This window comes from Prunus mume, linkage group LG7 (assembly GCF_029339155.1).
Source record: "Prunus mume cultivar Tortuosa linkage group LG7, ASM2933915v1, whole genome shotgun sequence".
Lineage (NCBI taxonomy): Eukaryota > Viridiplantae > Streptophyta > Magnoliopsida > Rosales > Rosaceae > Prunus > Prunus mume.
In genome coordinates, this window is record NC_142704.1 from 8,578,048 (window position 1) to 8,601,864 (window position 23,817).

At 36.8% G+C, this 23,817-nt stretch overlaps 4 protein-coding genes across 12 annotated transcripts; 2 read left to right on the forward strand and 2 right to left on the reverse strand.

The window, feature by feature from the left end:
• Positions 1-2,397: 2,397 nt before the first annotated feature.
• LOC148915392 (heparanase-like protein 1) lies at positions 2,398-6,889 on the forward strand. 4 transcript variants are annotated; one of them, XM_089055728.1, is made up of 11 exons: positions 2,415-2,538; positions 2,754-2,802; positions 3,701-3,979; positions 4,088-4,124; positions 4,292-4,475; positions 4,819-4,967; positions 5,048-5,281; positions 5,448-5,637; positions 5,781-5,906; positions 6,005-6,104; positions 6,330-6,889. In XM_089055728.1, the coding sequence occupies exons 3-11, from the start codon at positions 3,752-3,754 to the stop codon at positions 6,723-6,725; spliced, it is 1,644 nt and encodes a 547-aa protein (XP_088911854.1). In that variant the 5' UTR covers positions 2,415-2,538; positions 2,754-2,802; positions 3,701-3,751; the 3' UTR covers positions 6,726-6,889. The 4 variants fall into 4 exon arrangements, with proteins under 4 accessions (XP_088911853.1, XP_088911854.1, XP_088911852.1 ...); XM_089055726.1 differs by having other exon boundaries at positions 2,754-2,795; XM_089055727.1 differs by lacking the exon at positions 2,754-2,802 and having other exon boundaries at positions 2,398-2,538.
• A 5,703-nt stretch (positions 6,890-12,592) lies between these two features.
• LOC148915393 (uncharacterized) lies at positions 12,593-13,119 on the forward strand. The gene has a single exon (XM_089055731.1). It carries the CDS (start codon positions 12,653-12,655, stop codon positions 12,929-12,931), a length of 279 nt encoding a protein of 92 aa, XP_088911857.1. The 5' UTR covers positions 12,593-12,652; the 3' UTR covers positions 12,932-13,119.
• Positions 13,120-13,215: 96 nt separating this feature from the next.
• On the reverse strand, positions 13,216-16,474 carry LOC103338453 (SNAP25 homologous protein SNAP33-like). The gene is made up of 6 exons (XM_008241657.3): positions 16,223-16,474; positions 14,911-15,463; positions 14,104-14,197; positions 13,853-13,980; positions 13,685-13,782; positions 13,216-13,517 (listed from the first exon to the last, which is right to left on the reverse strand). Exons 2-6 carry the CDS (start codon positions 15,343-15,345, stop codon positions 13,418-13,420), a joined length of 855 nt encoding a protein of 284 aa, XP_008239879.2. The 5' UTR covers positions 15,346-15,463; positions 16,223-16,474; the 3' UTR covers positions 13,216-13,417.
• Positions 16,475-18,858: 2,384 nt separating this feature from the next.
• On the reverse strand, positions 18,859-22,936 carry LOC148915394 (uncharacterized). Of its 6 annotated transcripts, none has more exons than XM_089041484.1 (9): positions 22,805-22,928; positions 22,375-22,484; positions 22,069-22,194; positions 21,570-21,629; positions 20,825-20,927; positions 20,000-20,594; positions 19,698-19,833; positions 19,305-19,472; positions 18,859-19,224 (listed from the first exon to the last, which is right to left on the reverse strand). In XM_089041484.1, the coding sequence occupies exons 3-9, from the start codon at positions 22,147-22,149 to the stop codon at positions 19,156-19,158; spliced, it is 1,212 nt and encodes a 403-aa protein (XP_088897610.1). In that variant the 5' UTR covers positions 22,150-22,194; positions 22,375-22,484; positions 22,805-22,928; the 3' UTR covers positions 18,859-19,155. The 6 variants fall into 6 exon arrangements, with proteins under 6 accessions (XP_088897610.1, XP_088897609.1, XP_088897611.1 ...); XM_089041483.1 differs by having other exon boundaries at positions 22,371-22,484; XM_089041485.1 differs by having other exon boundaries at positions 22,371-22,403; positions 22,805-22,905.
• Between the last annotated feature and the right edge of the window lie 881 nt (positions 22,937-23,817).

Sequence of the window (23,817 nt, forward strand, 5' to 3'; positions counted from 1 at the left end):
AAAATTCAAATTTCGAGATAAATCAATACAACTAATAAAATAAAATACATGAATGACCACTAATTATTAAAACAAAACAAAAAAACACAATGAAATGAAAGGCAAGCAAACTAAGAAATGAAGGCAAGATTTTATTTTATTGGATAATATTTTTGGATAAGATTTTATTTTATTAGTTGTATTGGTTGGTATTTATAGAAAAAAAAAAGTATGAGGATTTGGTGTTAAAAGTGAAGAGTATTGGTTGGTATTTATAGACACTGTGGACCCGAATTTTTTTAGCGGATGTGCAATATTGACTAAGTATGAAAAATGGTTTTTCGAATAATCATTTTCTCAAGATAATTTTTGCGGCTTTTATTCCTTACACATTAAATAAGAAAACTTGATTTTATGGGATTTTAATATGAAGTATATATTGACTTAATGAGCCATCATTTTTAGCCTAAATCATATTTTGCACTAAAACCGATTTTTCATATTTTGATTTGGTGAATTTGATTTTCTAGTATTTTTATTTGAATCCAAATGGGGGGTACTTCCTTATTTACATTGTAAACCTAAGTAAATGGAGTAATATAAAAATAAATAAAAGTAAAAGGACAAAGACATTTACTTAAATGTTGAAAATGGAAATAAGGTATAGAGAGAAGAAAAAAAAGTAATTTTTTGGTATTTTTTTCAATTTTTCGGATTTTTTAAATTTTTATTACAAAAATATTGGCTGCCGTTGATTGGAGCAAAATTATGATCGGAGAGCCCAGGACACGACACATGACACATAATTGTTGGCGGACATCAGCGCTGACGTCAAGGGCCACTGGAGCTCGCCACCGCCTCGGGCCAGCCCGTTTGCTGGGTCCCACCATCTTGCCCGGGCTTGCCTCCACTGCTGGAAATGGGTTTTTACCCCAAACCCCCCCCAGCCCTCCCCCAAACCCCACTGCTGGAAATGCTCTAAGGGCAAGGCAAAAACTTCAATGTAAATCAATAAGACTGAAGACATAGCCATAAGGCGTGGCAGTAGTTTTCACTTTAATAGCAGATAGCAGAGGATGTTGTTGGCTAGCCTAGACATTCGAAGTAAAGGAATCTAAATTAAAAGGCTATTCCAATCCAAATTCAACAGATTTAGTTGATATTCTTAATTGCCACCACATTCACACCGGTTGAAGTTGAGTGTCATTCAGTCGACTACCTCAAGAGTTTGAAACTCCTCTTTGTGAGTGATGGCTGCTTCCATGAGATGGTGTGGGCCAATTTCCCCACCATTTTTCAAGAAGGACTTGAACATGTAGATATTGTCGGAGAAGCCACTCATGATCATGAAGCCTGGATGTTGTGTACAAATGCAGGGATGCTCGTCCTCGTTCAAATACAGAATGTGATATTTTCTGGAAATTCTATGCTATTTAAGGTTAATTAGCCTAAATGGTGTAGCAGCCCTCTCAAGCTATCATTTTCTTGCTTTTTAAAGTATTATTTCAGTTTATCCTTAAAAAAATTATGGAAGTTGGAACCATAACTAGTAATTTTACTTCTTAAATCCGACTAATGCAAAAAAACTCATTTGATTTATAAATGGTATATCATCCGTTCTTATATTTTTTAAAAAGAAATTAATCATGAAATATTAGACCAACACATCTCAATCATTTGATACAAGAGTTTTAGGAAAAATCTTTGAAAGGAATTAAAACTATATTTCTAGAAAACGGTCATATTATATTTTCGGAACTTCTCAAATTTAAGGAACAAAGTTTTTTCATTGATACATATTTAACTTAAGAATATATATTCCACCGTTTTTCTATTTTCATAACTTATTATTAAGAGCAACTTTTCGTCATGACAACAAACAAAGCAAGAACAGAAAAGTGAGCTTTGAATTTAATTGATCAAACCAGAGTCAAAAATTATAAAATACTACAAACTTGAAAGACATTCTCTAAAGCTAAAGCAAAAACCTCTCCTCTAGGAGAAGGAGAAGAACATTTGGTATTCGCATAACGTATGGGTAAAGACAAAGCTGTTTAAAATAATAATAAATAAATAAATGCGCCACCCTTCCAGATCGTATATTAGTATATTAAATTAAAGAATATGTGCTAACCAAAAGCTCTCACTTTTTACATTAAAATAACAATATCATTCTACTCTGTCTGAAATCTGAACCTTTCCCCTCTAAAATTATACTTAACCGTTTCTCACATCTTACCTCTGTTTTTTTCTTGTCTTTTTTTCCGAGAGTACACCGCAACAGTGTGGCATGGAACCATATGAACAGTTCGTATGCTTAAATAAACTAAAACGCGAGTTCAACGATCCTCAATTGGTCGCTAAATGAATGTCACTTTTCCAAGCTGGACCCATTTCACCCATCACTGTTTCGTGTCTCTGAAAGGTCCAGCAATGCCAACAACTCCAATTGGGGGACAGAGAAAGCTCGTTTTTTAGCTGCAAAGCATCACATAATTGATGTGCTCTATCTGAAGGAGTTTGCTTTGAGTTTGAGCTTCCACAATGGCGTTGTCAAAGGTAAAATTTTAGTTTTTGAGCTTAATTTTCCTTTGGGTTAGCCTAATTTTGATCAGTAGGTGTCTGGGTTGCTTTGGTTTTAGTTCTTCAGATGCTGATTCTTGAAATCTAGATATATGTCTCTAAGGAAAAGCTTATTTCTTTTGGCTTTATTTGTGGTAACTCTCAACTGGGTTGTCCATGTTTGTCTTGAATTTTGTTATTTTGGTGGGCAGCCATGGATAAACACCCACCGTCTTCAGTTATGACAAGCTCTGGTAATCGGTGAAAAACTCTTCTTCTCCTTCACATCTATATATAGTCTTTTGATGTTATATCTTGAATTTGAGATCTTAAATTTGTACTTTTGATTCGGATTCGCTTTATCTAATGCAACCGGTAAATGTTGGTGCGTTGCTTTTACCAACAATTAATGCGAATGAAGGTTCATTCATGGCAAATTGGCAATGCAATGCCACCATTCATATAGACATCCCCTAGTTCGAATTGGCTCAGTATTCATCCCTTGTCTTCCTTGGTAGTGTTTGTTATTCCAACTCACTTGCGATTTCCTTGGGATTTCCAGTGAGCTTCCATTACTGGATCTTCCTCGGAATCCTAAATCTGGTTTACGAGAAAACAGGAGCTTCTGGTACTAATTATCTTTACTTTTACGTCCCAAAGACAATGCATTTCTTTCTCTGTTGCGTTTTTCAAATGTTACTTTTTGCTTACACTGATTTTCTATGCAAAATTTAGCTTTATGTATTTATAAGCTCTGTAGAAACTGAAAATATGAAGAATAGTACATGTGTCTTTTCAGTTAAATGACCATTACAGATTCTTTGTTTTCTTTTCCATTTGCACTTATGAATCTCCTCCTCTCCATCCATTATTAGTGATAGCATTACCACCTCAGCTAGTATAGCTGTCGCCTCATCAGCTGCCATGTCAACAGCCAGAGAAGTATCTGCAACTGAAGAATCTTCCAGAAGTCTTCCTAGTTAGTTACACAGTCAAAGTTGTTAGAATTGGTTGACAGCAGTCATAACTAATCATTAGGATAATTTGTTAAGCTCATCATAGATTAGTTAAGCTTATTAGGATAATTTGTTAGCCTTTACTTATAAATTTAAATGTCTCTGATGTAATTGTGATTCAATGAGTTTATCTTTTCTTGCAGTTAATTTGGATTAGTTGAGGTGGTAGCGATACTGGCACAATTGAATTTCCTATGGAATTCCGTCTCTCCTTAGTTCTCATTCTGGTTTCTCTCCCTGCAATTTTAGCTCAAGGTGTTGGGAATACTAAAAAAGTTGGAAATGTTAAGGTTGTGGTTAATGGGATTTTAGCTATTGCACAAGTTGATAATAATTTCATCTGTGCCACTATTGATTGGTGGAATCATGAAAAGTGCGACTACAACCAGTGTCCATGGGGATCTGCATCTGCGTTAAATTTGGTAAGCACCCAGAGATACCTCTGTATGCATTTGCTTTTTTCTTTTTATGTCAAATAGTAAGAAGGGGAGTATGAAGTTAAATTTATACTGTGGTTTTCTTTTCTCCAGAACTTGTCTCATCCTTTGCTTGCCAAGTCAATCCAAGGTTTGTCTATCTGTGTTAATAAAGTTCACATCTTTTGGACAATACTATTTATTTAAGTTAGAATCAAGTGTCAATTAGAACAGATGAATTAAAGTCTTCTACTTATGTTTGTTTGAATAACTTTATCTACAAACTAAATTTACTCTTCAACATTGGTGGCTTGATAGCTTTCAATCAGTTAAGGATCAGAATTGGAGGTTCCTTGGAAGACCAACTCTTGTACGATGTAGGAAATTTGAAATATCCTTGCCATCCTTTCAGAAAGCAGAGTCATAGCTTGTTTGGATTTTCTAGAGGATGTTTACCTATGAGTAGATGGGATGAACTGAACCAATTTTTCAGTAAGACAAGGTAAGATTCAGGTTATCAACTTTCCTACCCCAACCAAATTTTATTTTACTTTTATAAAAAAGTTGGGTCTTCTCCATCTTCGTTCCTCAAAATAGGTGGTTGATGCTTGATTTATCATTTGTCTTAGATAGTGTGTCTGAGGAACATCTTTTACTATGTTGTTGTCTATCCTAACAAATCTAAAATAAAAGTCTTCATTGTGTCAAATGCATATTGGGAGAATCTCTAATTGTTTAGAAGTGTAAAACTTTCATCAGAGGTCCAACGACTTTCACTGGTTGTATTATTCAAAAATTCATTGCAGATAGCCTCTTTTACTATTATTTATATCTTACATTTTCAGGCCCATCATCACATTTAGCTTGAATGCACTGTCAGGGAGGCACCACAAAAGCGGGGGTGTTTGGGTTGGAGATTGGGACTCTAGCAACGCTTATGATTTTATTAATTATACCGTTTCAAAGGGATACCAGATAGATTCATGGGAATTCGGTATGGAACAATAGACAAATCTCCTTTTCTTCCCACGTTCTACTTTTGCGTCACTTATGTTCTTGTCCATGTTGCTTTAGGTAATGAGCTCAGTGGTCGTGGTGTTGGAGCTAGTGTTGGAGCTGAACAATATGGAAAAGACTTGATCAAGCTTAAACATATTATCAACCAGTTGTACAATAAGTCCCGCACTAAACCTGCACTTGTGGCACCTGGAGGATTCTATGACCAAGCATGGTTTGCCAAGCTTCTTCAGGTTTCTGGTTCAGGGATAGTCAATGTTATCACTCAGCATATGTACAATTTGGGTGCAGGTAATTCTGTTAAGACTTTTAATAAATGCACAGTTTATAATTTTCTAATATATGGTTAAATAGTACTCTTTTGAGGTATAGTAAGTATTCACACACAGGAAGCCCCATATGCATAAATTATTTTCCTATTTCCCCTCTGCTTTGACAATTCAGCTGTGATTGTCAGGTGTTGATCCCAAGTTGGTGAGCAGAATTTTGAATCCCGGTTACTTGGACCGTGCATCTGGAACATTCCGTGATCTTGAGCAAACGGTGAAAAAGAACGGCCCTTGGGCTTCTATATGGGTCGGAGAGTCTGGAGGGGCTTATAACAGTGGTGGTCGTAATGTGTCTGACACATTTGTGAACAGCTTTTGGTAATCTTGATTGTCACACTACTTGCAACATTATGTATTTTTCATTGCAAGCTTTTGATTGTAGAAACAGAGAAATTTACCATTGTTCACTGTATTTTTGTGTAATCAACAAGCCACAGTTACTATTTATATATGAATTTCAGGTACTTGGATCAGCTTGGAATGTCAGCCAAGTACAATACCAGAGTATATTGCAGGCAGTCTTTAGTTGGTGGAAACTATGGTCTCCTCAACAGAACGTCATTTGTTCCTAACCCTGATTACTACAGGTAAAGCATGGGTGGGGTATAAGAAGGATTTTCTTTTACTTGATATACCACTTATCGAAAACTGATTTTTGTTTTTGTTTTTTTTATCTTCTGAATAGTGCGCTTCTATGGCATCGACTTATGGGACAAGGTGTTCTTGCTGTTAACAGCAATGCTTCTGCAGATTTACGCACTTACGCCCATTGTGCAAGAGGAAGAGTAAGTCTGCTTTGTAGGAAGATTTTGTGCCAAGCATATAAAAGGAAATAAAATTGGTTCAAATTCATAGGAAACCAGGAATACTTTAAGTCTAAGTCTAGCAACACTACTAAGCCTATATAAAACATGAAAATATTGTAGTGAACGCCCCTTGTAACTGCCTGATAGTGCAATAACTTAACTGAATTCTAATTTTTACACTGATCTTACTCTTACTGTTCGCAGGCAGGTATAACTGTAGTCCTTATCAATTTTAGCAATGACACCGATTTCATTGTCAATGTTGAAAATATTTTGGACTTCAATTTGGGTGCTCACGAGAGAAACATTAGCAAAGAAAGTTATTTCAAGCGCAGCCTTAAGAAAACGGTGTCATGGGTAGGACGCAAAGCATTAGACAAACCAGTTTACAGAGAAGAATACCATTTGACACCAAAAAAGGGGAACCTTAGAAGCAAAACCATGGTTCTCAATGGAGCTCCATTGGAGATTACTAAGGACGGAAACATCCCAGAATTGGAACCTGCTCATGTCCTTGCAAATTCTCCGCTAACGATCAGCCCTTTGTCCATCAAGTTTGTAGTGTTGCCTTACTTTGATGCTCACTACGCTTGTGCATGATTTCTCTGTACTTTGTAATAGCTGACCAGCCTCGTCAGCAATAGTTTGGGGTTAATTATTATTTTATTATTAGTTAGCTGTTATGGAGTTGCTATAAATAGCACCTTCCTCTTGTAATCACTTGAATTAAGAACAGAATCTTATTCTACTTCATTTCTCTTTTATCTTTCTTCTCTGGTTTCTCTCACTCACAAATTCTAGCTTCTTCCTCTCTCATGGATTCTAACATGGTATCAGAGCCGTGCGGTTGACCTGTTCATCTTCTTTTAGCTCTCGTTCGCTTCCTCCTCCGCTGCTTCGTCAATTGCGCCGACTCAAGATTCTTCGCTTCGTCATCTCTCTTCGCTTCCGAAGCTAAGTTCCTTTCTTCGAGACTCTTCTTTTCTGCAATCGGTTCATTACTTTCTGCGACAGCTTAATTCTTGGTGTTTCTGGCGCACATTTTGAAACCCTAATTTTTGCATTAATTTGGGATTTTGCTCTCTCTGTATCGACATTGTGTCAAGATTGGTGTGTTTTTTGGTGAAACCTTACCTATGGCTCCAGAAATTAATGTGATGGAATTGCTTCGTAGAGTCTGTGATTTCATGTCCCTCAAATTGGATGAAACCAATTATGTCATTTGGAGCTCGAAAATCCAGCATTTGTTGAAAGGATATCATTTACTAGGGTATATTGATGGTTCTGTGCCTTGCCCTGCTCGAACAGCAGATTCATATCAGACTTGGGTTGACAATGATATGGCCATTTTGAATATGCTCATTGCTACAATTTCAGAGGATGCATATACTGAGATAATGACTTGTACTAATTCTAAGGATGCTTGGGACATCTTACAAGACCGCTATGCTTCTATCTCAGAGGCCAATGTCATGCAACTAAAGACAAACCTTCAAACAATTCAAAAGGGTGTGGATGATATTGAGACCTATCTTTCTAAGATCAAAACTGCAAGACAGAGACTCAGCATTGCTAAAATACAAGTTTCTGACAAGGATATATTACTAATTACCTTGACTGGTTTACCTGTTGAGTATAATCATTTTAAGTCCCACATTCGAGCTAGACCTATTTCCATTACCCTTGCTGAGTTGAGGTCTCTATTGTTGGCTGAAGAACAAGACATTGCAGCAGCTGCCTCACACTCTAATCCTCCTGTACTTACTGCTATGATGGCTAAATCCACTGCAGTTCCTGTGCATCAGTCGAACCAACAGTCTCTCAACTCTTCTCCTGCTGGAGGACACTGGCATAACAATCAGAGCGGCTATAATGGCTCTTCCAACTGGAATCATGGCTCTTCCCACTGGAATAATAGGGGGCATCACAGTGGTGGCAATAGAAACTATAGAGGTGGTCAGAACAGAAACTACAATGGTGGAAGGTATAATAATAGATTCAATGGAGGACGGTTTAATAATCGAGGCAACTTTAATGATGGTTACATTCCCTTTCAAGACCACAATTCCAACTACAATGGTGCTGGATTTTATCATCAAGGAGGATATAACAGTGGTGGTTTTCCAGTTGGATACAATGCTCAAGGAGGATATCACAGTGGTGGCTTTCAAGGAGGATACAATGGTTCTAGTTTTCAAAGTCCTTGTCCCTCAAATGGTGGTGGAGGATATCAACCAGGCAGCTATACTGGAGGCTACAACAGTTCTGCTCAGCCTTTTAATCCACATGGATTCCCTCCTTCAGCACCACCACCTCCACAATACATTGTTCCCCCAAATCCTAGTCAAGGCATTCTTGGCTCTCCAACCGCATCTGTCACCTCCCCTCTACAGGCTTGTCAATTGTGCAATGATCCTACACACACAGCAGCCTCTTGTCCTCAATTCCAACATGTGAAGAATCAAGCTCAAGCCTACACTGCATCATCCTCTTTTCAATTTGCTGATCCTAATGTTTGGTTGGCAGACAGTGGAGCTACACACCACGTTACCAATGACCTTGCAAATTTGAACTCAGCCAAGCCTTGCACTTCCAAAGAAGGTATTACTGTGGGTAATGGAGCTAGCTTATCTGTTGTTAATGCTGGTACTGCCTTCCTTAATTGTTGTGGCACTTCCTATAAGTTAGCCAATGTTCTGCATGTTCCCAAAATAGCACAGAATTTACTTTCTGTCTATCAATTTTGCCTTGAAAACAAGTGTCAAATGCTTTTTGATGCATTTTACTTCCTAATTCAGGACAAATTAGGGAGGATCCTATACAAGGGTCTCAGCAGTGATGGACTCTATCCAGTGCCACTAAAGTCAAAGCTGTTTACTTCACAAGGAAGGGCAGTTGCTTATCTTGGAAAAAAAGTGAGCTCTTCATTATGGCATAAGAGGCTTGGTCATCCAGCCAATGAGGTGCTTGTTCATATGTTAAATAAAAGTCATGAATCTTGTCACGTAGATCATGAGCCTTCTGTTTGTCAGTCCTGTTTAGAAGGAAAGATGAGTAGGTTGCCATTTTCTTTGTCAGAAACTAGGAGTTCAGAAGCTTTTCATCGAATACATTTAGATGTATGGGGTCCAAGTCCATGTCCTTCTATCTCTGGATATAGATATTATGTCATCTTTGTTGATGATTGTACAAGATATACATGGGTTTATCCTTTAATCAATAAATCTGATGTGTTTGGTATCTTTGTCAAGTTTCATGCTTATATTTCCACCTTCTTTAATAAGCATATCAAAATCTTTCAAAGTGATGGTGGTGGCGAGTTTGTGAACACAGCTATGAGAGATTTTTTGGCCAAACATGGGATTCTTCATTACAAATCTTGTCCTCACACCCCTCAACAGAATGGATTAGCTGAGCGGAAGCATAGGCATCTTGTAGACACTGCCTTGACTCTATTGTCCACAGCCTCTATGCCACTGAAATTCTGGTTTCATGCTGTCTCTACAGCTAATTTTCTTATAAATAGGATGTGTACCAAAGTGTTGAACTGGGATTCTCCGTACAGCAAGTTATTTGGTGTTTCTCCTCAGTTGCAAGCTTTAAAAGTATTTGGTTGTGCCTGCTATCCCTATCTCAGACCTTATCAACCTCATAAGCTACACTTCAGATCATCTCAATGTGTCTTTGTTGGTTACACCTTGGATTACAAGGGTTATTTGTGTTTTCACATTTCCACCTCCAGGTTGTACATTTCCAGGCATGTAATCTTTGATGAGAATGTCATCCCTTTTGCTACAATCAAGGCTAACACTATCAATCCTCTCACTATGCCCTTTCCTTCTTCCGTCACTCCTTTATATACTTCTCCAATAAGAGCTCCCTTGCCTCCAACAATTACTGCTTCTCTTCATGATCATGGTGAAAATATTAGTGACAGTGGTGGTACAAGTGGCAATGCAGAAATTGGGATTCATGGAAATGGTGGTGTGAATGCTAGTGCAGGTAATGGTATTCATGGGGCAAGTGACCATCCAGATAATGGAACTGATGACCATGGTGTTGGTATTGGTAGCAGTGGTGTTGATGAAGGGAATACACACAAAGGAAGTCATGACAATTGTCACAATTTTGTTGACAATGGTATTTCCATACCTGTGGAACTTCCATTGATCATTCCACATGCTGATACAAGTAGTAATTCTTTTCATGCAACCACTTCTAATGTGCATCCTATGATTACAAGGTCTAAGGTTGGGGTGTCCAAGAAGAAGAAAGCTTTTGCTGCCTCCAAGAAAGTGTTCTCTGTGATCTCAAGATCCAAGGATGATACAATCCCAGAGCCTAAGACTTACAAACAGGCTCTGCAAAGCCCTGAGTGGTTTGCTGCAATGAAAGAGGAGTTTGATGCCCTGCACAAACAAAAGACATGGTCTTTAGTTCCTTTGCCTTCTCACAGAACAGTGGTAGGATGCAAGTGGGTTTTTAAAGTAAAAAAGAATGCAGATGGATCAGTTGCAAGGTTTAAGGCTCGTTTAGTTGCAAAAGGATCCCACCAAGAAGAAGGAATAGATTACACAGAGACCTTTAGTCCTGTTGTCAAGCACACCACAGTTAGATTAATTCTGGCATTGGCTACTCAATTCAAGTGGAAACTGAAACAATTAGATGTCAAAAATGCATTTTTGCATGGTGTCCTCATAGAGGAGGTGTATATGGATCAACCACCTGGATTTGTTGACCAAGGCTCTCCTCGAATGGTTTGCAGGTTACATAAGTCATTATACGGTCTCAAACAGGCTCCTAGGGCATGGAATGAGAGATTTTCTACTCATTTGATTCATCTTGGTTTCACTCAGTCTTTTTCAGATCCAGCTCTCTTCATTTACAATAAAGGTTCTGTCTTGATGCTTTTATTGCTCTATGTAGATGATATTATTCTCACAGGAAACAATCAAGCTGCTATTGACAAGTTGATTCTTACTCTCAGTGCTGAATTTGACATGAAGGATCTAGGAAAGTTGTCTTATTTTCTGGGACTACAAATTCAACATACTTCCTCAGGCTTGTTTGTCAATCAGTCTAAATATGCTTCAGAGTTACTTGCCAAGATGAACATGCAAACTTGTGCCACTGTCCCTACTCCAATGCTACCAGGAACAAAACTTTACAAGAATGATGGTGAGTTGTTGGACACTCCGTCTCTTTATAGAAGTATTGTCGGAGCTCTTCAATATCTTACTTTCAGCAGACCAGACATTGCATATGCAGTTAATTATGCTTGTCAATTCTTGCAACAACCTACGACCACACATCTCATTGCAGTCAAAAGAATTTTGAGATATATACAAGGCACTCTTGACTATGGGATTCAGTTTACTTCAGGATTCCTAGAGTTACAGGCCTACACAGATGCTGATTGGGCAGGTGACCCTAATGATCGCAGATCAACATCAGGTTATGTAGTCTTCTTAGGGAGAAATCCCATTTCTTGGGGAGCAAAGAAACAAACAACAGTATCCAGGTCTTCCACAGAGGCAGAGTATCGATCTCTTGCAAATTCAGCGTGTGAGTTGGTTTGGCTCAAACAGTTATTGCAGGAAATCCACATCACTCTTCGTAAACCACCAGTTATCTGGTGCGACAATATTTCTGCTATTGCTCTTGCTCATAATCCAGTCTTTCATAGTAAGACTCGACATATGGAAATTGATGTTCATTTCGTTCGAGAGAGAGTTCAAAGGAAGGAAATGCAAGTCTGTCATCTATCTAGTACTGAGCAACTTGGAGATATTCTGACCAAAAGCTTAGCTGCTCCTCGTTTCAATATCACAAGAATAACCTCATGCTTGGTAAACCTCGCATGAGTTTGCAGGGGGGTAATAGCTGACCAGCCTCGTCAGCAATAGTTTGGGGTTAATTATTATTTTATTATTAGTTAGCTGTTATGGAGTTGCTATAAATAGCACCTTCCTCTTGTAATCACTTGAATTAAGAACAGAATCTTATTCTACTTCATTTCTCTTTTATCTTTCTTCTCTGGTTTCTCTCACTCACAAATTCTAGCTTCTTCCTCTCTCATGGATTCTAACACTTTGACCCTTGGTCAACTAGCATACACCTAAGTTGCAGAATTTGTGAGCCAATGGCAATTGTAAAATCTGTACAATAAACAAGAAATATTCTCAGCACATATTTCATGCGGAGAACAAGCTGAAAAAAAAAGGGAGAAGTTTATGATAAGTAACTTATGTTTCATATTGTCTTTAATATTCTAAATTATCTGATGAACTCCTCCAGAGAATTTGTAACAAGTTATTTATGTTTAAATTTAATAATATATATTCTTTAAAAATTTTAAAAAGAAAGAAAAAAAAAAATTTCTTCATAAAACGACATGTTGTTTATGACCAAAAAAATAAAACGACATGTTGTTCGCTTTAGTAGAAAAAACACTACCTAAACACGCATCTTTCTCTCAGACCAAAAAAAAAGAAACACGCATCTTTCTCGCCTTGATCTCTCTATCTATGGCGTCGACCACCCCAACAAAAGCGGAGGTGCTGTGGCTGTTTCGATCGCTGCTGCGTACGGCGAGGCAGTTCTGCGACTACAACGTGAGAGAGTACACCAAGCGTCGCACCATCGACGCCTTCCGCCACAACAAATCTCTCTCCGAGCCCTCCCATCTCTCTTCCGTCTTTTCCGACGGCAAGGCCCAGCTGGACCTCGCTAAAAGGCAAGCACTCGTGTACAAGCTCTATGCCCCAAAGATGACTAGCATCATGGACCTCAAGCCCACCATCTGAAAACCAACTCCTCCAACAACAACAATAAACGAGCTTTGCTACTTGATTTTTTGTATGTTTTGTTTAGTGGGTTTTTCTTTGCATTTTGCTTAGTTTCGTTATGCCTTGTGTAATGGGGATTTACAGTGTACCATGAGTATGGAAATGATGATTTGATAATATATATGGGTTTTCGATTTTATTGAGAATTTTTTTTCCTTGCAGGTTCATTACTTCGTTGAGAATTTTGAATAGGCTAAGACAGGTATAAAACAAACAAAGCTCTAGATGACAACACATTCATCTTAAAGAAAAAGTCTCCTTTACTAATCATCCTTTCAACTTATGTCTCACGAACAAAGTGTTATACAAAATCCAGATACTTCAACGTGTCTACATCCAGATCCATAAATCGGGCTAAAAAAAGAGTGAAACAAAGAATATGTGGGGGCACTGGACCGCAAACATTATCAGGTCTCTCCAGGAAAGCATCTACAACCCTGTATTCTACTTTCCAAGCAAACGACGACCGCGTTGATTTGCACCTCTAACACGAACATTTAGCTCATCAACATCATCATAGAGATGGCCCAGAGCTTTGTTATGCCTGCAAAAATCATTGGGGAGATACTAGTTACATTTAGTTTAATGTTGCCTTAAAAGGTTCAGGCTGGATGAGCAAATAGAGGATGGCGATCAAGATAATCAACTTAACATAGAATGAACGGAAAGATGCAGGCACCAATGTATCTGAACTGAATCATCATAACTAACCTCTCAATTTCAGACCCCATGTCAACGGCCATATCCTTCAGCTCTCCCAACAGATCACTTAAATCCGACAATCCATCATCTTGCTTCGCCTTCTCTAACTGTTAAAGCCAAAACGTCAGTCAACTGGAAAATTTGAAAAGAACAAAAGCCAAGCAAACAAATACAAACCTCAACTTTCTGAAGGGCATTGACAGGTCCAGGAGGTAGTGTTTGTGGAGTTGACCTTCCCTTGGGTGCAGAAGTCAGTCCCAACTTCTCCCTCTCCTCCAACTGGCCACCCCTTCTGACTGCATTATCTGCATTTTCCAATTTTGAAAATGATAATATTATTATTTTTCCAGAGAAAGGAGATAATATACATAATTTCCAGGGGCAACAAAGAGCATATAAGTAATGGACAGAAAAGAAAGCAAATTAACCTCCTGTGATGACAGGGCCACTTATTGGGCGAGTCTTCTTTGGCTTCCAAGTCTTAGAGAAGATGCCCCCAAGACTTCCTAGAAGTTTTTCACCCTGAAATAAGAAAGTAATGAAATTGTTCATTCTACCAAAGAAGATCACCATTAATACCAAAAACAACAATAACAAAACCATAGGAGTTGTTGAAAGAGGACTCAAGAACTAAAACGTGTTTCTTACTGAAGAGAATAGAATAGTGAAGGAGGCTATTGGAGAAAGTATGATATGTCAATTTTCACAATTAATAGTACTGGAGGATACACTATATTTATCATCACTGCCATTAGTGGCTTGTTTGTACTATACATTCCATCATCATTTCATTGTAACTTATAAAAAGTTAAATTGATAAACTCTTATATGGACAAGGCTTGCCATCCCCAAATCAGATAAAGATCTACATCAGGATTACAGAAAAAGAAAACAAAAAACCTATATAGGAATCAAATGAAACTCTCTCCAGAAGGAAGAGCAAGGGGTTTGGGATGGGGAATTATCAACACAAATCAAGACCAAAAGTAGAAACAAATAGGCATATCACAAACAGATAATGCATGTAAGAACAAGATCACCTGCTATACAAAAACCATCAACTCCGTTGGTATGCAATGCAAAAATTAAATTGTTAATCATGATAAATGGTAGTAGATAGTCTAATCAATAATCAACTGCATCAATACTGGGAACATAATACTTTCAAGTCTTATCTTTCATATGCACTTAAATTCTTGATGTATATAACTTTAATTTGATCAAGGAAACCATACCCGACTAAGATCCTGATCAATGTCTGCAGCGACCATGTGGGACCTAGTGATTTGTTCCCCCTGCTGATGCAACGTGACCAAAGTTTTGGTAGCATCCTCTCTTATTTCTTCAGCAATCTTCAGGCAGCCATTGACTGATTTTGTAGTCTCCTCAGCCTTGTACACTGCATAGTTCTCCAACTCTTCCACTGATTGATTCTCTACTCCTCCTGTATCACGGAAATCATTCTTGTACTTGTTTCTCTCTGTCAACGTAGTCTTGTTTGAATATGAAGAATATTTCTCTTCTCCTTGACCATCATCAAATGGATTAGTGCTAGTGTTCTGTCCAACTGGAGCATTTTCAAAAGGGTTTGAGCCAGAAGAAGCAGGATATACAGGATTAACTGTGATATGTTTAGCAGCCTTCAAAGGAGACTTCTTTAAGCCAAACATTTTCAATGGGAAAATATGCACAATTTAGTCGAGCGACCAATGGGGTAGAAGATCTGAGGATCTTAAATGAAATTGAAAAATGGTACTTTAGAAATCTGTACAAAGATCAACAGCAGTCCTGGAAGAGCAAACAAGAACAATATTTGAGATGTTGGCAATACACCAAAAGCATCAGCACTCAAACAAAGAAGAGCCAACTTAGCAAAAGTTCAAAACCTTCATAATAAAATGAAAATTGGGCAGTACAGCTCAAGAACAAATTTCAAGGAAGTAACCGAGAACACCAAATCAAGAAACACAAACTTGTAAAGAAAACATACACAAATTGAAAAGTTTGCCCCAATTCCTTAAAAGCCCACGACCACTTGGGTCGTGCAATCTCCCGGTACAATGAGAACTTTTGAAAAATTAGAACTTTAAAACGAGATCAAAAGACGAAACAACTATAATATTTAATCACAAACAAACACACAACAAACCCATTTGCTTAATTTGGTTGCTCAGCTGAAACAAGGAAAAGAATCAAATTCCAGAAAAAAATTCATCATATGGTATCCCAGAAAACTAAACAATTTGACTTGGTTGACTTGACCTTCTTACTGAACAACCCCAACTACACAAAGAAAAGAATCAAAAATTCCGTTTTCCTTTTTGTTCCTCCCTTTTCTCAGCAACCAAACAGAGGAGATGAATAAAGAAAATCAGAGATAGCCAGAAATGGGCTCTTGAAATTAAATAGAGAAGTTGACCGTTAGATAACAACAAAAAAGGAACAAAGCAAGAGAAGCTACAGAAAACCCAAGTGGAAAAGGAGAAAATAATCAAAAAGGAGAACCAGTATCAAAGAAAATCAATTAAAAGAAAAAGATATGCATACCTGAGAAATTGCATCAAATGTCTTGCAAGGAGGAAAAGCCAGATCTTTTTACGGAGAGAGAGGGGGAGAGAGAGAGTTTTAAAGGGTGGGAAAGAGGGAAGGGGGTATTCAAAGGTAGACTTGGCAATTGGAAAAACGCGGTGTCACAAAACGTAGCCTTTAGGATGGAAACTGGAAACTGCTACTGGTCATTCGGGTGATTGGGTCTTGTAAATTTCAACAAAGGAACGCAGTGTTTTTATGCTTTTGTTTGTTTCCTTTCTCACTTGTTTTCTTTTTAAATAAATAAAATTATTTTTTTATAATTACTTTCCTTAATTAAGTACACGTGTTTAGGTATCCTTTTTAGTTAATTTCGCTTCCATCTCAATTATAGATGGTTGAAGTTGAACAAATCAAATGATTCTTAATTGAACCCACTTCTTCCATTCTCGTCTTTTTTTTTCTAAGAGGATCAGTTTGGACTAGTTCTTTCTAATTGTTTCTTATATCCCTTGGCAAGTTGGGGATCATAAATATTATATAGCGACACTATCCTTTGCATTTACTACCAAAGTCAAGTCTTCTAGCCACCAAACCATAACACATTTTCCAATTACTCATAAACCTATGGAAAAAAAAAAAAAAAAGAATTATGGCATTATGTCCTAGGCTAGATTTATGGCATGAAAGTTTAAAACAAGAAACACCGTTTCATGGAATCCGACCAACGATCGGTGGTTGGTATTGTGAGGCTCCAATAACATCTTGCAAAGGCAGCCGGCCATCAGTTGGAGTTGATTTTTGCGACCCTATGCCGGCCGGAAGAATCCATTTTATTTGGTGGCGTTGTGTGAGGAGTTGCAACTAATAGAGACAATACATTGATGTTAATTTGTCACCAAGTTACGTTCAAATGAGCATTTACATTATTGTAATTGCCATTGAATTAGGACGTATTATTACCAAAGTAAACTAAAGAAGATATACCAAAATGATGTACGCGAGGGATTACTAAATAATCTTTTCCAACCACCTTGCGAAATTTCTCATAAGTTTTTTCAAATAGTTGGGTTTCCTTTACACTACAAATCGGCTCATAACATGATGACAAATGGGATCCTAATGTGTGCTCAAATCGAATGGGATAATTATGTTTCACAAGCAACATTTTTTTTTGGTAAGATGGAAAATCTGTACTCGGACTTGAACAAATAAGAGAGATTAGAGTAGCAGCCACTCCAGCCTTAAGATATATATTAACATTGGTTAGGATAATTAAAAATAAATAATAGTTGTTGTCACTTCTTAACAATGATGGACTACATGTTGCCTCATTGCTAGGTATAAACGTTTTATATATGGGGTCTCTCTCCCCATAACTAAACCCTACTATGCATTATTAACTTATCATAATTTTTATGGGTTATTAGAAAAGTCACCATCATCCTTGCCTTATGTGAAGAAGTCTAAAATAAATATTAATGATCTCTTTTGACAAAGAAATCTGGAGAAACAGACAAAAGGACAAAAGCCATCTGCTCAGTTTGGTTGGTAATAAAATGATCATATTCTAGAATAATTTTCCGTCATTTTGGGATGATTCATTCTAGAACAAATTTTCATCGTTTTGGTACCCCAGATGTTTATACATTTTACTCGGTTTTGGCGAACACAACATATCCTTGTCAGTTTTGCTATGCGCGTACTGGTGCATGTTGAAGTCTTGCGTACAATCAATTCACAAAGGCTTTTTACGCTAGCTTTCAGTCAAAACAAGACATATGCAAGCCTGCAATACATCATCAATAATGTCAACATGGCGAAAGACGAAATGTCAAATATATCTACAAATTTCTTATCCATTAAGACTTTCGTTCTAAACCACAAACAAGGAAGGCCATTTTGGCCACTTCTAAGAATGTAGCTTCACTAGGGTTCCAATACTAGGAGGAGACTTCTCACTGGATTCTTGACAGACAAACAAAATTGGTTTTACCATCAATTGCATTGCAGGAGTCTTGTTTGTAAGTTTCTTTTTCCCCCTCATTTTGCTCTTCATTTATGGCCAAAAGAAAAACCTTTAGCATGAATGTCACCCAACTTTTGCGGCTAGACATACTTTGAACTTCCACCAAATATATTTCAAATATGGAGTTTATTAATATTTATATATGGATAATTAAAGGTAACATAGTTCATGTGTGACTTCCATACATGGAAAAGAATTGAAAAGTTAGAGCTCAGAAGATAAGAAGTAAGATCCAAAGATCAAACACCTTAAACTGATGAAAATGATCTCTTTTGTGGACATGTAACTGTTTAATATTATAATCATGATTAAGGGTGACTTTGCTGCTGTACCGTAAGAAAAAAAAAAGAAGGAAAGAGTTTTATCAGGGAAGATCTGAAGTTCTAGTTTTTATGGCGGTATTTTATCTTTTAACGACACTTTTTGACTTTTAGATACGGTTTCTCTACTTTTCGTAACGATTTACATGTTCGAAATCTGCAAAATTGCTTTACCTGCGGAAAAAACCGTAGCTATACGTTGCTATAGGACCTTATATCGATGGTCTTCAAAACCGCCGCTAAAAGTCGGAACAAATGCAAATTACCTCCAGAGACTGAAACCAAGCAAATAATTTGACAAGAGAGAACCAAACCCCCCATTTTTATTATCTTTTTATGTTTATACACATATTACATTAAAATTTAATTTAAAGTATTGTTCAAATCATTACACTTGCATACATGAAAATGTATGGTGAAAAATTCACTGCAAGTTCCTCACGTTGTCCCTTGTAAAGATGATTCCTTTCTTTACGGACATGGTTGCATATTATCATTGCCAAACCTTCATTGGAATGGTCTCTGGGAAATTGAACAGCACAAAGGTAAGAGCTGAAGCTGGAATATACCCATGTGGATGCTACCTCTGAACCTTCACCGCATCACTTTGCTTCATTGAGATGCCGGAGAGCAGCAAAGGATTTCACCGATTGTGTCCGTTCTTTTGTAACCTTACCAAATAACAAGATTATACATTTCAGATATTTCCTCTCACTGCTAATAGAAACATTGCAAATCTGAACCTCATTACCTGTGCTTCTAACTCAGCAATTCTTTGTAAAGATGCTTGTTCGATACAAGCACGGCGCTTACACTCTTCTTCAAGCAAACCTGTCATTCGGTATCTGAGCTCAGCCATTTCTTGAGCTAGATCCTCTGCTTCTTCCTTTGCCTTCAACTTTTCCTCTTTCAGTTCTTCCTAACAACCAAAAGTAATGTAACATTTTGAAGATATAATCAACTTAATAAAACATTAAAACTCTGAAAGGGCAATGACCAACTGACTGAACTCTCACTTGAAAGCTTGACACATATTTTTTGTAAACACCACATTCAGAAAAATTGTTTCTGAGAGTATACATATATTTTTTTTATTAAAAGCTGTCAAAAGCAATTATCAAGTATTCCTCCCCGGTATTCATACCTTTAATTGCTTCACAAGAAGTTCATAATCTTGTATACGATGTGACATCTTCTCCATCTTCATTATTGAATCTGCATCTGGTGCCACTACTATTGCCAGTTTGGAAAAGAGTGGGCCCAGGACTTCTCCGTAACTGCTTCAGAAATATCAAGATATTACTAGAAAAATGTTAAGACAAAATTCATGATGAACTTCAAAAGATGAAATGCGTCTAGTACAGATATTAATTGGTATTATATTTGATGGAACAAAGTGAATAAGTTAATCAATAAAGAGTGAACTAACAGTAAATAGTTGCATACCTCATTTCTTTTGAGTATATGTAATTTCCCTCTAGTTGACCCAACGAAGACTCTGAGTCGAGTTGAATTCTGTCCTTTTCCAGCCATTTTTCAACCCTCTGGCAGAATATCCTAGTATTTGTCTCAGATGCATTAAGCTTCTTCCTGAGTTCCTTATTTTCCATATATAAACTTTCAACAGTTTTGTGTGCATTCTGACATTGAACCTCAAGCTCTTGAATTAACTCACTCATCCTAGTCTTTTCTTGAACAGTTTCTTCCTGGATTTTTTTAACTTCAAGGAAACTGTGCTCTAAGGCCAATATATCAAGCTTCATACTCTCTATTTCACACTGAGACTCTAATGACATGGATGAAATTGACTCCTCTAGTTTATCTATGCACAAAGCTGAATTCTGTAACTCTATCTCTTTGCTTTCTAGTTCCTCCATTAAGAACATGCGCTCTGAATAGGACTTCTTAAGTTCATCCCTTAACCTGTCAACCATCTCTTGTAAATTTTCCATGTCTGCTAATTTGAACTCAAGGCTATGTGTATGCTCTTCAAGGAGGTTCACTTCAGTGTTCCTTGCATTTAGTTGATCCTGCAGGTAATCTGTCATAAATATTTTTGATGGGTTAAGTTCAAAATAATATGGTACTTTGATATATCTAGCTAGCACCAAAGAGTCCATTGAAGATGAACTGAAAACTACAAATTTTGTGTTATCTATAGATCCTACAAGTTTTTTTTTTTTTGGGGTAAATCAATACAAAGCATCTTTCACAAGATCATCCAGAAGAAATTGTTGGTCTAAGGAAAAGAATGTCAAAACAGATGATTACCAATTTCTTGAGAGCAGTTCTTGAGTTCTTTCTCTAACATTTGAATTTGTTTCTTGTCCTCTGTGCAGGCTTCAGATAATGAATTCACATGTACTTCTAATCTCTGAATTAACCAAATCTGAAATCAGATACTCTCCCAGAGGAAATAATTTCTTCAAGCTTCAACGACATCTTTTGCATCACTTTTTCTTTATTTAACATCGGTAGATGTGGATAAAAAGATCCAAACTTCCAGCTCTCATTTGTTTTAGGGAGATGTTATTGGTACTCCCCCAAAGGTCATCCTACACTCCTCCCTTACAAAAATATAAGACAGAAATTGTACTTCAAGGAGTACAGGATGACTTTGTGGAAGTGCATTTAACAGCTCCGTATTTTTTAATATTCTTCTGTTATTTCTTATTTCATTATTTTATTAATTGATGTGCAACAATTATATAAACCCAAGGCACCAATAAGCACTCTTGCTCTTGCACAAAGCACAGACTCATACATGACACTTCACATCCCACAGACCTCTAGCCTAACTACACCCACATGCCTCACTTTCGCTTAACACACTGGCTACAAACTTCATGACTGGGAGACAATTCAAACTTATCCGTAATCAAATAAGTAATAATTGGCAGAGAACCCCTACAGGTGAATGAGTGAGAGAGGGAGGGAGAACGACTAGGTGAGGTATTGGCCCCTGTTAACACCCTCAGTGGACAAATACGGTATGCAAAGAAAATATAAACATTACCCTGATTAGCCCGAAGCTTTGGGAGTGTGATTCTTTCAACATGTCTTTTTCTTTCTTTAGCTGCATACAAATATATAATTTTTTTTTAAAAAAAGAGTAAATGAACATATAATTAAGGTACTAATTGGCAACGAAATTTAACAGCTTCCACAAGGTAACAAGATACCAGCAGCAAGTACAGATATTATTAAATCAAAATTCCATGACAAATAAAAGTATGCTCTGGTTTAAAAACAAGAAACCTAATGTATTCTTCTCTGAAGCAGTAATACTGAACAAATAAAGACTCCAACTAATACAACGGAAAGGGAACGTCTTGGCAAAACTATCTCAAGCTGCTTGTTACGATATAATTTTTATAAATTCTTACCTACATAGCTAATATATCCATAACCAATATATATTTTGTGTTAGACATTATCCAAGTAAATCTTCTCTCTTCTGTTCCAAATACGCCATCTTCAAAAACAGACCCAAAAAAAGTAGACAAAAATCACACCTCTCTACATCTTGTCCCAATCTGTAGGAGTTCCTCAACATCAAAAGAGCTGACAGCATTGCCCTTGGTGCTGCTTGACATTTGTGCAAGAGTAAGCTATACAAATCCCCCCCAATGGCCTAAAATCTTGCATTCATAAGACAAACATCAATATCCATCATAAAAATTGCCTACACCAGAAAACTTGCTCTGTCTAATCCAATCTGATAGGCTGCGTAATCATGGGAATAACCAAAAAATGAAAAAGCATGTTGGTTCAAGATATTCATTTCTATTAATAGAAATAGCTCAAGGTGAAATACCTACAAATTGCATTTCAATTCAAGTATCGTTCCCTGTGAATACAACACAAATGACAAAACTTTCCAGTAAGGTGAATGAAAAGCACTGCTTTATATTTGTTGGGTACTCAAAATCTGTTATTACAAAACAAAAGATTACCACGCGGAATTAAGAACAACATAATTATACTTCGTATGAGAACAATCGGAATTACATTTTTCTGAATGAAGAACAAAAAAAGTTCATTAAAATTTTCAAAAAGATAAATTTAAGCTTAGACCCATTTGATTGAAATGATACAGTAATCGCCAAATCATAAATTTGAGAACTTTCAAGGATATAATTTTCAAAACCCATCAAAATATCCGAAGCGAAATAGACAGCCCATCAAAATATCCGAAGCTAAACACCCAGACAGACAGAGAGAATAAAGTTGGAAGCTTCAATTCAATACCTGTGGTCTGTGGCTTTGGGTGAAACGAATCAGAATTTCAGACTGGACCTTGGGAAGTTTGAGTGGAAATTCTCCAAATTTTCAGACCGTTTTGTTTAAATGATGAATTTGGGGTTTACTTGAGAATTGCTGCCAACTCATTTTTGGTTCGAGTAGGCCCGACGGGGTAGTTTTGAGTCCCAGCTGACAAATGTTCGGGTCGGGTCAAGAAGAAGTGAACTATATCTATAAAGCTAAAGGCAAAGAATAGTGGATCATTCAAAATACCAGAAAATACTCTTGGTTAATAAAAATTAAAAATAAAAATAAAATCAGATAATATATCATACTTTTATAGAATATAACTACCCATGTTATTTTTTCTTAATTCTAAAAATAAAATAAAAAGGAAAAAAGAAAACTAATTGGCACATGCGCATGAGCATGTGCCAAGGAGGTAGTAGAGTATAATTTACCAAAAAAAAGAATAGTGAAGTTTATATGAATAGCCTATCTCTCTCTACAAAAGATCTTAGTATTATACAAATGTTTATGCTAAAATGAAGTACTATTTTTTTTTGAGATTTTCTATTTAAACCCCACATTTTTCTTAGTTCACCTCATGTTCTAAGTTCACCTCAACTTTTAATTTAAATTTTCACAATTTCTAAGAAAACCTCAATATTTTCCCAAACTACCCTTAAATACACCCCAAGTTGAAAAAATAAGAAATAAAAGAAGTTTTTTATTTAAACCCCACAAGCTACTCTTAGAGGAGGAAGTACGTTCTACAAGCTCTAATGCTAATTGCTAGACATTTTATCATTTTCTCTCGAGTATTTAATAATGACAATGAGGTATTTACAATGAGAATGATAATGAAGTTGGTAAGAACGTTCCGTGCGAGATGAGATAAAACTGGTGCTTGAGGTTGCTACACTTTGCACTAGGAGTAGGACATCTGATTGGCAATCAATGGAGAATACATTGAAGCTTTTATCATAATGGAAAAGCAACAAGAAAAATAACCCAAC